This window comes from Dermatophagoides farinae, chromosome 1 (genome assembly GCF_024713945.1).
Source record: "Dermatophagoides farinae isolate YC_2012a chromosome 1, ASM2471394v1, whole genome shotgun sequence".
NCBI classification, from domain to species: domain Eukaryota; kingdom Metazoa; phylum Arthropoda; class Arachnida; order Sarcoptiformes; family Pyroglyphidae; genus Dermatophagoides; species Dermatophagoides farinae.
The window spans coordinates 9,025,093-9,039,925 of NC_134677.1; the positions used below are offsets into that span (position 1 = coordinate 9,025,093).

General features: G+C 31.9%; 3 protein-coding genes across 4 annotated transcripts; 2 read left to right on the top strand and 1 right to left on the bottom strand.

Annotated features, from left to right (window-relative positions):
* The first annotated feature begins 442 nt into the window (after positions 1–442).
* LOC124492638 (uncharacterized) lies at positions 443–4,377 on the top strand. Of its 2 annotated transcripts, XM_047055592.2 has the most exons (3): positions 443–1,512; positions 2,157–2,273; positions 2,408–4,377. In XM_047055592.2, the coding sequence occupies exon 3, from the start codon at positions 2,410–2,412 to the stop codon at positions 3,424–3,426; it is 1,017 nt and encodes a 338-aa protein (XP_046911548.2). In that variant the 5' UTR covers positions 443–1,512; positions 2,157–2,273; positions 2,408–2,409; the 3' UTR covers positions 3,427–4,377. The 2 variants fall into 2 exon arrangements, with proteins under 2 accessions (XP_046911548.2, XP_046911547.2); XM_047055591.2 differs by having other exon boundaries at positions 2,157–4,377.
* A 5,857-nt stretch (positions 4,378–10,234) lies between these two features.
* Positions 10,235–12,733, bottom strand: LOC124492583 (cell division cycle 7-related protein kinase). Its single transcript, XM_047055510.2, has 2 exons — positions 12,412–12,733; positions 10,235–12,350 (listed from the first exon to the last, which is right to left on the bottom strand). Exons 1-2 carry the CDS (start codon positions 12,536–12,538, stop codon positions 10,444–10,446), a joined length of 2,034 nt encoding a protein of 677 aa, XP_046911466.2. The 5' UTR covers positions 12,539–12,733; the 3' UTR covers positions 10,235–10,443.
* A 96-nt stretch (positions 12,734–12,829) lies between these two features.
* Positions 12,830–14,768, top strand: mms4 (Methyl methanesulfonate sensitivity 4). Its single transcript, XM_047055511.2, has one exon. It carries the CDS (start codon positions 12,916–12,918, stop codon positions 14,647–14,649), a length of 1,734 nt encoding a protein of 577 aa, XP_046911467.1. The 5' UTR covers positions 12,830–12,915; the 3' UTR covers positions 14,650–14,768.
* Positions 14,769–14,833: the final 65 nt, after the last annotated feature.

Genomic DNA, 14,833 nt, shown 5'->3' on the forward strand with positions numbered 1-14,833 from the left:
TTAGATGATGTTTGTATGTCATACATCTAACAGCATTATTCAAAACTAGATGGAGAGTTGTCGAAATGTTGGTTTGAAAACTTGATCAAAACCTCCCAATCATTACTATTATTGATAGAAGGTTTATGAGTGTAAAAAGTGCGCGCGCTTTTTTCTCATGGATCCCGCCTCGAATAAAGGCTAAATAGACAACGATTGGTTAATGTTGTTAATGGCCATGGTTAATGAAGGTGGTGGTTTTTATTTAGTGTATCACACCACATGGTAGTAGCAGTATAGAAATATCATATATGACGTACAACGTATACTGATGCCGCTACCACCATCATTGAATAGCTATGATCTTTTTGTTTTTCTTTTCTTATTTATTTTTCTACTTCTACACCAAACACACACACACACACACACATTGAAACATGAAAAGAGAGAAAAGAAAAGATTATTAAGCGAAAGAAAAGCGACTGTCATACATTGAATTGAGCTAGTCTATCTGCCACTGTTGGTTGCACTGATTGTATTGTATGTGTTGTTGTATGTATATCGTAATTGTCTATTTGTGTTGGATGATGATGATTCAAGTCTAATGTGTGTGTGTGAGTGTTGTGTGTATGGTTTTTTTTTCTATTTGCGCGCTTCACCAACGACCAATATAACATTGACAATACATAGCGTTTTTTGTGCTTTGTAAATTCCTATTTCTACATTCAAAGTTCTATCTATCATCAATACGTAGTAAAGTTTTCTCTTTTTCCTGTGCTGTGTTTGTGTGGAAAATATTGTTTTTTTTTCTTGCTTTTGCTTTTGAAGAAGAAATTTCATTTCTCTATTTGTGTGTAAAGTATAATATACACTGTGCTTTTCTCTCTGCTTTTTGTGTCTGTATCTCTTGTTTCGTTTCTCTCGTGGTCTATGTGTGATATACAAAGCAACATCAACAACAAGAAAAAAAAATTGTACAACTGAAAGCAAAATTATTATATACTTTTTTGCCCACAATAATACATACATCCAATATATACATTTACCATATATATACATTCAAAACCGACAACCGACTGATGATGAAAAAATACTAATAATAATGATACACACACCAAGTGAATGACGAACGAAAGAAAGAAAAAAAAAACTAAAAACGACAACGACCAACTCAACTCACCCTAAAACCGATCGAAAAAATATATACACAGTATCAAGCGACATCGAAATAGAATCTAATACGAGAAAAAAAAGGAAGAAAAAGAAAGCGAAAAAGAAGAAAAAAGACAACGTTTGTGAATAATACAATCTCTGTGTGTGTATCTATGTGAACTACATGTGAGTGTATTGTGTATGCTATTTCAATGTGTTGTGTGTGTGTGTGTAGATAACTCTCAACATTAATTTGTGTGTATAGTGAATGTATGTAACTTTTTTATATACAAAATAAAACTACAACAAGTGAGAAGAAATAATAATAATAACAACAACAAAACATCATCATCAACATCAATAAAATAACAACGTAAAACGGTGTGTACTAAAAACAAAACAAAACAAAAAATTATTTTAAATTTTTAAAAAATGTGTGATTAATCTATTCTTTTGATTTTGGCTTTATTGGCTACGGACGGATTTTTTTTTCATGCTTGTTCTAGACAAAATTATTCGTAGAGATAATGGAAAAAAATTTAAAAGATGAAAATGATATTAATTTAGTAGTAGGCTATTTTCACTAATTGAAAATATGATGACAAAATGAATGTGTATGATGCACCTGGATTTCATTGTTGTGTTCACCATTGACCTTTGGCGCCAAATTTTGTCCATCATCATTACAATTACAATATATATATGAGATATGAATGCCACTCATTTTTAGGTATAGTGAATGAATGAATGAATGAATGAATGAATGCGTGTAGAAAGAGAGAGAGAGAGTGAGAGAGGAGAATGAGCGAATGAGAAAAAAAATCGCGCGCCAAAAAACAAATCCATTATATGTGGTGTGTTTATGTGTGCTATGCATGTGCCGGTGTTTTGATTTGAAATAACAAACACAGTATAGATTTGTTTTTGTTTTTGAGATATTCTTACATATGTCATGTTTTTATTATGACAATATTTAATGTTTCTTGGTTTTTTTTTGTTTCATTTCTTTCTCTCTAACATGATAGAAATATTGGCGCGAAAAAAACAACACTAATCGATCGATTCATCATTATTTGTTCCATACTGTCGTTTGTTTTCTAGTTGAAACGGAAACTAATTGAATAGAATCATCAGAATCGAAAGTACGGAACTAGAAAAAAATTTTTCCTCGCCCCAAAATATCCTTATATTTCATATTGGTCCTCAAAAACCAACAAAAATTCTTTTTTTTGTTATCTTGTTCGAATGATGTCCGATTACGCTGATTATCATCAAGCTATGGCGCATCACGCCGCAATTAATGCGAATCAACTTCATCCTGCAACAATGGCACAGATTCCGATGTCACAAATGATTTCTGCAACTGGTTTAAATTTGACTGTAATGCCTGGTCAGCTAAATAATGCCGGTCAACATCAATTAGCACATGGTCAAATTGTTTATACGACAAACGTTCAGCCAACGGTTGCCGTTGCAAATACAATGTCACAACAGCATCATCAACAACATCATCATCATGGTCATAAAAAACAGAAAAAACCCAAGGTTAATAAGGATGGAGTACCTGCACCGAAACGTGCGGCAACGCCATTTATCAATTTTACACAATGGTATCGTGAAGAATTAAAGAAAAATGGTCGTCCAGTACCAAAGATCGCCGAATTTGGTAAAGAATGTGCTGCTAAATGGGCACAGATGTCCGAAGAGGAGAAGAAACCATTTTTAGATGCTGCATCCAAAGATAGGGATCGTTATAAACGAGAAATGGCTATATACAAACCAGCACGTGATGCTTCCAAACCAAAACGACCGGGAACAGCATTCATGTTATTCATGGTTGATTTTAGAAAAGAAATGGCTGGTAAAGAACCAGAAGGTGGTGTAGCTGCATTGGCCAAACTTGGCGGTGAACGATGGCGTAATATGACCGAAGATGACAAACGGCCTTATGTTGAACGTCAAAATCAGGAACGTGTGCGATATGAATCATCGATGGAAGAATACCGTCGTAAAGGACAACAAGCTAATACAGCTCAACAAAATCAACAGGAAAGACGTGAAGGTTCTAATGAAGAATCGGATTCTGATTCATTACAACAAGCACAAGTCGCTGTACAACAACAGGCACAGGTTGTAGCAGCTGCTCAACAACAACAACAACAAGCCCAGCAACAACAGCAGCAACAACAACAACAACAACAAATTCATTTGACGCCATCATCGACAACGGCTTATCTTTTGACCGGTACTGGTGCTGTCTATTCACAGATACAGGCGCCATATTCTTGGAACTAAACCATTGTGGAAATACATCAAAAACATCATCATCTCATAAAACACACCAGGATGAAACCTCAGGTATCTCCTTCCTCTTTTCAACCATATAAATTATCGATGAATACAAAATTGAAAAAAATCGATTATAATCTCACATTACCAACCAACAATGATTATTACCCTCACCATTCAACTCATCCACCATCAAATCACCCCAAACCATTGAATGATTTTTTTTCTGAGGACAAACCATCTTCGTTTTTTTTTTCATTCGGCCATTATCATTATTGATATTGTTCTCTCTTGACCTACAGACGACACACACACACACATACACCATAATACATCAATAACTCGATTTTTTTTGATCATCGTTTTAATGTCATTTTTTCTGGCTCGTTAGAATCGTGTTTTTTATCGGGCCATTTTTTTTTCTCACACATTTATTCATTCTAAATATTTTTTTTCATTCATTCACTTTCTTTATCTCTCTCTCTCTATTTCTAGCTATTCATACATAATAGCATCATCACCTTAACACACACCATCAAATTGACACATGAGATGATTTTTTTTCGAAAATCCACACACAATTTCTATTCGAAATTACAAAATATTGTTTTAGCTAGTTATCGAAGTTAGAAGTTCGTATATAATCTTTGTTTTTTTTTTTTTTTGGTAACAAAAAAATATTCTTGATTTTCAAAATTGTTTCTTTAACAAACACACACACACACAATTTTTAATAAAAATTATATTACACACATATGCTTTACATTACTCTGATTTTCTTACTTTTTTTTCATTATCATCATTATTATCCAACACACACACACACACACACATGCCACAATCACATTGTTTTTTCTTACGGAGAAACTACTACTACTTTTATTATTATTACTATTACTACTACTTGAAGAATCTTGATTGATTTTGATTAATTAAAAAAAAAATTGCAGAAAAAAATGAATCTTGAGTTTTGTTTTGGATTTTTTTTTCTGTTTTGCCGCTCATTTTTTTTCATCACTACATTCAATGAAAATCGAATGATGATTAATGCGGACGAATTTAGACCCTGATTTTTGTTACCGAAAAAAAAATTCTCAGGTTTGTTTTTGTTTTTTTTTATTCCTGAGAAAAAGCAACAACACATCACACCCCCATCCAAACGAATAAATCATTTCAATTTCGGAACCCGGATTTTCTGATCAAAAAACGATTATCATATTGAAATGAAAAGAATTATTATGTTGTAATCTGTGTGTGTATGTGTCTGTTTTGTTCAATCACAATCATCATTTGGTGCTCCTTCTCAGGCCAAAAAAAAAAATCTTTTTCAAAATTGATTGTTATGATGATCTGAATAATTCTATCTGATAATATTTGTCCTTCCGATAAAAAAAATATCTATTGACATTTTCCATTTGTGTTTAGCGTTGAAAAGAAATTTGTAGAAAAAAAAATATTGTAATCATTCACAACACAGACAAAAAAAATAACTTTTGAAATAATGATAATTTTGATATTTAATTGAGACAATAAAATGATCGTTTTTTCAAAAAAATAAAATACAAAAAAATGAAATGAAAAAGTTTGTATTTATTCATTTGAATCAATTTTAGGTCCTGGAATATTTGGAACCATCGAAACATAGTAATTGTGTGTGACAATGTCCGAGAATAATTTTCCATTTTCATTAGATCACCATCAAATGGCCACCAACCAAATGGTCTCAACTAACCAGAGAGTTTTTAAACCACAAACCAGGAATGATTAATCATTCTTGTTGTACAATAGTGAAGGCAAGTTTTCATGGTTCCAACAAGAAAAAATGAAATGAAAGTTTCGTTCCAAAATATACTACGTCATCCATTTTTCATTCGAATTTTTTTTTCTCTTGTTTGAATTTTTTACATGGAAAAAAGTTCATCCAAGATTTTTATTGTTGGTGGTGGTAAAGCCGGTGTCTGTGAAAAGAAAAAATTTCATGTTTTATTTGAATTTTTTGCTTTGCGTGTGTTTGAAAAGTGTTTGAAAATTGTTCAATTCAGAATCCTTCTCCCCGGTCCGACCACACCACAACCATCATCCATTTGATTGATGAAGAATCCAAAGCGCATGTTAAATTTCCAATCATTGATTTTGGATCGATCGGATCGATATGTTTGAATTTAAGAAAAAAAAAATTCAAAAAAAACTTCATGTCATGTCAAAGTTCATGGAACATGTTGTTCGTCTTGTTTTTGTTTTCCCATTTGATGATGATAATAATAAAATATTTGTGTATTTCATGACTATTCAATAAAAAATTTCATCATTATCATTCATTCATTGATTAATTCATGGATTTTTTTTTGTTTTTGATGCGTCATGATTAAAGCCATGAAATTCATCTCAACCACACGAACCACCTTTATAATAAGAGAGATTAAATTAACGAAAATTTGAGAGAAAAAGAGAAAGAGAAAATTCAAGGATGACAAAGATATGTTGTTTTCAATGACAAATACAAACAAACACACATCATCATCATCATCATGATGATTGTTTGTAGAAATCATTTCCAGGATTATTGAAAAAAAACAAAACGAAAAAAATCAATAAATTTTCAATCCAATTCAATCCGTTGGTCATGTGTGTGTTGTGTGTGTGTGCGGCCATTTCGACTCGAATAAAAAACCAAATAAAACAAAACAGACATGTGGATTTCATGATGATTTTTAAAAATTTGAAAAAAAAACATTCACATTCTTAATAATTTTTTTTCAACCAATAAATAAATATTGTATTACTCTGATCTGAGGTCGATGAAACACGTTTGTTGATGATGAAACATTCAATTTTTTTTCACTATTTTGGTCGTTTTGGTAAAATGATTTTTTCTCGATTGATTTTGCAAGTCCTTTTATATATCGACGACGACAACACACGCAACCAGCCACAAAATGTATTTGGATGTGTTTGTTGTTTTTATTCAATTCATTTCATTTTTTTTGGTTAGGTTATAACAACATGCAACTGAAATCAACAACAACAACAACGACATTTATTCAAATAAAAATAACTAAATGAATGTAATATGTCTCTCTCTCTTTTTCGGTGTGTGTGTCTTCCAATAATATCCAGAAATGAAAAAAATGCCACCATACTTTATTGCTACACTATCTATATATTTGTTGTATCATTGGGATTGCCTCTTGATTCACGATTCGATGAATATACCCATTAAATGAATGAATGAATGATTTGAATTGAATGAATATGTGTGTGTGTGTTTCTCTATATCGGTCTATCACCCTAATAATAATGACGTTTTTTTTTCTTTATCTACTGTAATATTTGGATGAAATGTCTTCTTGGTTAATAAAAAAAAGGATGTTTTTACCGGTATTCTCAAACAGAAAACATGCACGGTAATAATCACATTTTTATTGGCTGCTGCTTCTGTTTCATTCACCACATTATTCATTATTGATAGAATCCACGTTGTACCATAATGCAGGAATTCTATCCATGATGATAAGTATGTAGCAGGAACCAAGCTTTTGTATACACACACAAACACAAACACATTGACTGGCTGGAATGAAAACCAGAACAACAACAGAAAAGTAGCCGGCATCAGTTTATTTTTCATTTGAATACAAATTCTCTTTCATCCATTCATTTGAGACTTTTTTTTCTTTTATGCCCAGTCTCTCTCTCTCTTTCACTAGCTCTTCCTCTCTTGTATATAAACTACGGTAATCATCATAATCATATAACATTCTGATGAAGAAAAGAAAATCAAATTGTCAAATTGACATAGAAGAAAAAACCACGTGTTGTATGTTTGTCATTAATTCATTCAATCAATGGATTCAATGTCATTGGTATCGAAATTCCAGATTTTTTTTTAACCTCATTACACCATGATTTCTGAAAAAAATTCATATTCTCCAAGTAATTGCCATGAAAAACAAATCAATAAATCAGCAAAAAATAAGAAAAAAATTGCTGACCAAGCATCATTAATCCAAATGGAAAATTGTAAACCGGCCATATCAACCACACCCTCAATACAAACCCTCTACCGGTGGTTGTAGTTAGTTAGAATTTCCATCAAAATGGAACAAAAATTGCTAAAAATTCACAAATTTTTAAATCAAATTCGATTCCATTTTCACCTAAAATGTTCCAAAAAAAAAACGCAAGAAAACTATTCCAAATACAACAAACAATAATAGATGAACCAGCCGAAAAAAATTGGCCTCAAATGATCCCTGATTGGGTCTATATAGTGGTGATGATGGGGAAATAACTAGTGGGTGGGGGAGAATGAAATTCACATGCAAAACTAAACGAACAAAAAAAGAAAAAAAATTACTTGTGAAAAAAGCATAGACCCCATAAATATAACGAACGAAAGAAAAGCAAGCAAATAACAAAAAAGTTTGTTTTAGCCCAGACCGACAAGGATTTATACGTTCGATGCTCGTTCGTTTTTATGAATGATAAAAATTCAACGAAAATTTTTCAGTTTTTTTACCTATTTAAAAATCCAGCAAAAAATGGACAATATCCCTCATTTGTCCATGATTCATATAGGAATAATTTCTAACAACGTAGTAATATAAAATAAGCGACATAATAATTTAGAATTAGATGGAAACAACCGAAAATGTACGGTAACCACCATTTTCTTTTATTTCATCGTTTCATTTCATTTCGTATATTTTTTTGCAGGGGGGTTTATCATCATCATCATCAATCGTTGTTCCCAATGGAGAGAAATAACAACGACGATGCTTTTCCCCCCTTACAACAATTATGGTTGTTGTGTTGCAGCTGTGCATACACAACAAACGCCATTTCATTTTATGAACAAACGAAAAAACTGCTTTGTGTGTGTTGTGTTGTGTGCACGTAGTTTTCCACCCCACAAAAAAAAATTTAGTCATATCGACCTATGATGTGTATGATCATAGAGAAAATAACTAAAAAGGACAGCAGATGTGCGCACTGCTGCCGTTGCATGTCGCTTGATTACACATTCCTTTCTTTGTCTGTCTATATTTCCACAACACAGGACACGCCTCATCTAACACAAATACAAGTTTTTGTCAAGAAACACTAAAAACTACGCAGCAAAATTTCCCCTCTTCAAACACACAAGTTATCATTATCCCCCTTTTTCTCCCTCTCTATAGTCGTCCGCTCAGTAACAACGACTCCACCACAGACATTTTTTTTTCATTCCCCATGAATGAGAAAAACTCACAAACAACACACCCAAACTAAACTACAATATCTTATTTCAATCAAGCGGGTATTTCTTTTCACCACAGGACACAATAAAAATCGACTATCAAAAAAAAACAACGAATCGTGTGCACCGAACAACAATTCCTATTACCCTCTTGCCCCAAACGAAAATGCTTAATTAATTGATTAATTTGAATTTGCCTTGAAACAACACAGCCATAACAAAAGAGGGAGAGAACAAACGATGATGATGATGATGATGATGAATATAAAATGCAATAGTACATTGTGGGGAAAGAAAAAAATTTGATATGATGGAAAAAAACAAATCCAAAATGGACGAAAGACACACACAGTATATGTGTAGTATATTTGTAACTACAGTTGAAACTCGTTTTTAATTTAAGGGAAAATAAAGTAATTCTCGATTTTATCAATATAAATAAATAAATAGTACACATCATGTGAGTGATAAAGTAAATAACATGTTTTTACATTGAACAAAAATTCTATTCATTTTAGAAATTTCTGTTTTTTTTAGTATCCGGTACACATGGACAAATTTCACCTAGATTTCACTGTATTTCATTTATTTTCTATTACACATTTTATTTGGCTCGACAAAACACTTGAAATAACAAAGAGAGAAATGGATTCGGCTTGGTGGAGATTGGTGGAATGTTGTGCCATGGCAAAGAACTTATCGTTGATAATGATAAAGTTGCTTGGCTATTTTTTGGGAACCATACACATGGTTGGTTGGTTGGCTGGTTGATTGGTGGAGGTGTTTTTTTCCTGTTTTTTCCATTCGATTCAATTTATTCAATTGCTCCCCCATCGCCATTACTATAATCATCATCATCGTGTTTTCCCCTCTTGTTTCCCCTTTTTTTCTGTTCTGAACATTTCATATCAAGCGATAGTTTTTTTTTTTTGAACACGACATTCACTCACTAACAATTTAGAATGGTCCGTAAAAATCTGCTGGATGATGATGCTGTGCAAACGACACGACCAATGCAGCAGCAGCAGCCGTAGATGAAAATCCAATCATCAATCATGGTTCACATGAACACCCCCCTTCATTCTTGGTCGATGAGCCAGAAATAAATTTCAATTTTTTTTTTGGTTAGTAACACACACAAATGATACACAGTGAAAAAAAAACTCATTTTATAACCATAAATTGAAAATTGAATCAGAATCACTGGCGCCACCTTGTGCTGGAATTCGGGAATAAATCGATATCAATCAATGATGATTTGCCAATAAAACAATGACATTATTATAAAAAGAACGGAAATTCGGCGCCAAAACGTTGTTATCCACACTTTTAAAAGTTTGATTACAATTGTGTTTGAAAAAAAACCTGATTGAAATTTTCTTATATATCGTGATTATCATGTGATTATTGATTATGATTAATCACCAATCAAAGATCCAGTTACCATAATGATGATGATGATACACTTTTACAAATCACTTTTATGGAGAGAAAAAAATGAAATGTTGAAAAAAATCATCACCATTGAGATTGATCGATTAAAGATTAAATTATTCAAACAAGTCGTGCATCTCATTTCAATTATCAAAACAAATTTTTTTTTATTTTAAATTTATCAAAAAATTGGCATTATTTCTATAGAAAAGAATAGAATGACGTATGTTATTAATTGATTATCATCTGTATTGGATTAATGATGAATGGGAATTAAAATATCGAAAAAAATAATGGAAAGATACTAAACTAAATAAAAGACGAGATCTTTTTGTTTTCTTTTGTTATCATCAACAAGATTTGACATCATCGAGACTGAGATTATCAGTTCCAATAATGAATGGATGTGATAATGCTTCATTAGCACTGAAACGTGTCCGAGGATTTGGATCTAACAAATGTTCCAATAGATCATATGCAGAATCTGGTGCTTGATACCATTTATTTGTGGTGGTTGTCGATTTATCATCAGCTGTTGGTGGAAATGATGTCGTTTTCAATTTGATGCAGATTTTCTTTAAATCCATTGTCGGTATTGATCGTCGTGATATAGTCAATGTTTTTCCCAATGCATTAGCTGCACGTTTTACTTTTGATGATCCTAGTAAGGTTATAATTTCAGCTAAACAACTAATATCATCATTACAGCGAAAAAATGGATAACGCCCAGAAAGAAGACTGGCAAATATTACACCACAAGACCATATGTCGATTTTTGTACTTTGATTCGGATAACGTAAAAGAATTTCTGGTGCACGAAAACCGGGCGTACCGGCCCTTGGAACATTTAATTCTATTTTTGAAAGACAATCATGGCAAATTGTTGCTGTTTGCGTACAATCACATAGCCGCTGTTGATGATTATGTTGAGATAATTTTGAGATGGTTAAATTGTTGTCCACACCATTAACAGTGTTATTATTGCCATTTTGTATCGAAGATAATTCTGGATGTAACAATTTTTTGATAGTTTGAAATCGAAAATTCATCGGTTTCGATATCGTTTTTGGTGTATTGTAGTGATTAACGTTTTCTTTATATTTTGGATTGACTAACGACGGTGGCGTAGCACGGCTAAATTGTAAATTTTTCTGAACAGTTTTTGGCGGTGTTTCTGGTATCGATAATACGGCGGTCTTAATCGGCGTTTTATTCACATTATCTACGCGCATTTCACCAGTTTTCGTTGGTGTTTTGTACGCGTATTGATCTTTGATTGGTGTATCGGGTATTTCCGGCTGAAATGTTGTACATGCATTTGTATCATGTTCATTAAATGGTGTTTTAACTGGTGTTCCAGGTACAAATAATGAATTTGAACTTGTTTTTGAATCCTTATTTTTCATCTCCATTAATGATGGTGTTAGTGGTGAAATGAATATACTGGACGTTTGTTGTTGTTGTTGTTGTGGATGACTTAATTTTTTACGTTTAGCATTTTCATTTTCAACATTGGATTGATTATTCATTTCATTGAATGAACGTTTCAATTGAACATCTTCAATTTTTGTTGAATTTTTCTGAAATTTACTACTAAGATTTTTTCGTACTTTTGAATCATTAGTGATTGTTGTTTTCATTGATGATTTATTTGGATATGGATACAACGATAGATTGATTGTATGATATAATTCACGTTCACTTTGTGATAGACCAAAATCGACTAAAGCAAATTGGCCAGTAGATCGATTGTATAGAAAATTTGATGGTTTAATATCACGATGAATAATGCCATGCGAATGAACACGATCCAAAGCAATTAAAAGATTACGCATATATGAACGAATTTCTGTTATAGTTAAATCGCATAGATAATCTTGAAATCGATCATGTTCAACGATAGGCATAACAACAACAGTATGGCCAGAATTATAGAAACAAGTCTTTATTGGTATAATATTCGAATGTCCGCCTAAATCACGAAGAAAACGTAATTCTTTTGCTATTCTAGCCGGTTTCACAATCGGTATAATATATTTAAGTGCATAATATTTGCATTCTTCACCATCATCATTGTTGTTGTTGTTGTTATTATTATTATTATCATCCGTTTCGATACCACGTTTTAATTTGGCTTTATATACTTTAGAGAATGTACCTTCACCAATTTTATCAACAACATTAAAATATTGTGCTATTTTCGGCACATTATTCATCATTATTTTCATGTAAACATCATTCTCTAGGCTTGATGTCGCTAAATTGGTTAAATGATGAATTTTCAAATTAGCTCAATGATAATTGAAACAAATACAAACCTTTTTTCGGATCTTCAATACGCAATGAACTAAAATTATTATGACCATTTAGAACGATTGTATTTCTCGATTGATTAGTAGTGTTGAACATGGGAGAAGTTTTTTTACCCACACTTGATTCGGTCATCGTATAATCAGCAATAGCCACAGAAATCAAATCTAACAAATCAATTGGATCAACAGAAAATGCAAAAGTTGGATCCAAAAAAATGTAAAATCAAAAAAAAAAAAAAATGAAAAGTTTTCATTTGAAAACAATAATCATCGAACAAATTCTCATCATAAGTTGAGTCGTCTGTTCAATGCACACTATAGATATGATATACTTTATCATATATGAAAGTGCGCCAAACTCGTGCTCAATTCGCGCTTGAGTTCAAACCGCGCAAATAAAACTATACCATTCACATATGCCATAAAAGTATTGATTGTTTACTTTTGTTTTTATATTTATTTTTATTTCATTCAATTATAACAAATCAAATTCGATCATAATAATAATTCATGGATCCAATCGAATTGAGTGATGATTCAATGGATGATTCATTACTTAAGCCGATTCCGATAAGTAAAGATTATCATCAAAAAACTAAATCCAAACCAATCATCGTAACGAATGAAAATGACGACAAAGATGTAATTGTTGAATTATCGATTACAAAACCTTCAAAGACTTTTATACCATCAAATTGCATGCCAAATGGTTCGGTCAATGATGATGATGATGATAGTGATGTACAAATCATTGAAGATCATGAAGATCAACCATTAAATTCTTCATCTGATAAACTATTATTGTATACATCGATTAAAGATAATCCCGCCAACATTGAGAATGATTTCATCAATATTCGATTTGATGATGGTGATGATGATGATCATTGGATTGAATTAGATTCCAATGATTCATTGTGTCATAGTACACCATTGATTCGAGTGGTGGATAAAAAATATGATAACAAACCGTCGACCAATCGTAAAATTCTATCGAGAAGTAATAAAAAAGCTTTGATACAATCACGAAAGTTGAAAACATTGATAAATAAAAACAAAACAAAACGTGTCAAACCAATTAGTAAAAATTTATTCGAAAACAATGATGATGAAGATGATGATGATGGACAGAATCGACCAACGAAAATTCAACAAAAAGATGTCATCAATTATACGACCATAATGATCGATTCGTGTCTGTTTGATCTAGCCAAACAGGAGATTCAAACATTATTTCATTCGAAAAGTATTGGCTACGAGATTCAAGATAAATGGAAAGATTACTGTGTCACATGGAAATGTCATCCTGAACTTGAAACAATGATTTTGGCTGCAAATCGTAATGGAAATTCATTATTTAAATGTATGAAAATATCGAATAATTTTCTATTCGATCATCTGGTTATATTAATTCAATGTGATCAATTACATACGTTTCTGGATTCATATTTAATTTCACAAGATGAACCAAAAACGAATGAATTATTTGATTTGATTAAAAAACAATGTCGAAATTATGATATCTACAACGTAAGCTTGATTATCTATCAAATGGAAAAACATCTACGATCACAGCAAAAAATTCGGGACGAATCATTTAAACGGAGAATCAATGATATGATTGTAGCCGAAAATATAGACAGTGAAAAACCGCCAGCTAAAAATCGTCGAAAACAAAATAAAAAACAATGGCCATATAAACATTCAATGACAGCCGACAATATCGATATGTTATTGATTGATTGTAAATTTAAATTCTTACATCATTTCATTGATGATGATCAAAATCAATCACGTTCGAAATTATCATTCATCAATGTGGATAGTGGACTGGAATTGGCCAACATATTGTTTCGTTATTCACGTTCAATTGTCGAACAAATTTTTCGTATCGATCGTCAAGGTCGTACGAATATGGAATTTTTTGCTTTATCCGAAAAAAATCAGACAATTGATCCTTTGAAAGATGGTGAAAGCAAACGTCAACTTTGGTTACAGCAATTATTACAATTTCCCAATATTAGCCATGATGTTGCCGAAGCTATTGTTAATCGTTTTCATAGTCCTTTGATATTATTCAATGAATTGATGTTCAAATCATCATCATCGATTACCGCTATCAATATGCTATCCGATATACAATCAATGTCAAATACAAACCGGCGAGTTGGCAATGAATTGGCAACAAAGATTTATCTGTTCATGACTAGTATTAATCCAGATCAAGTCTTGAAAACCGGATAGCCAACATTTTATGTCCATTTCATTTATTTATTAATTTTTAAATTTCTTCGGATCAACGCCAAATAGTGTTTAGTATTTCAAAATTTATTTTTTTTCTAATAAAACAAGTCATACTTAAACTCTTACGTTATGCACACATTATCACTGCATTTGTGATTGATGTCCATTTGTTTGGTGCGCGCGC

What these genes read in the sequence shown, in the direction of transcription:
- LOC124492638 (XM_047055591.2), top strand. Translation starts at nt 2,377, where the DNA reads ATGATGTCCGATTACGCTGATTATCATCAAGCTATGGCGCATCACGCC.
- LOC124492583 (XM_047055510.2), bottom strand. Translation starts at nt 12,538, where the DNA reads ATGACCGAATCAAGTGTGGGTAAAAAAACTTCTCCCATGTTCAACACT. An exon ending in TATTGAAGATCCGAAAAAAG is followed by an intron (nt 12,351 to 12,411) that starts GTTTGTATTTGT and finishes TAACCAATTTAG; the next exon opens with CGACATCAAGCCTAGAGAAT.
- mms4 (XM_047055511.2), top strand. Translation starts at nt 12,916, where the DNA reads ATGGATCCAATCGAATTGAGTGATGATTCAATGGATGATTCATTACTT.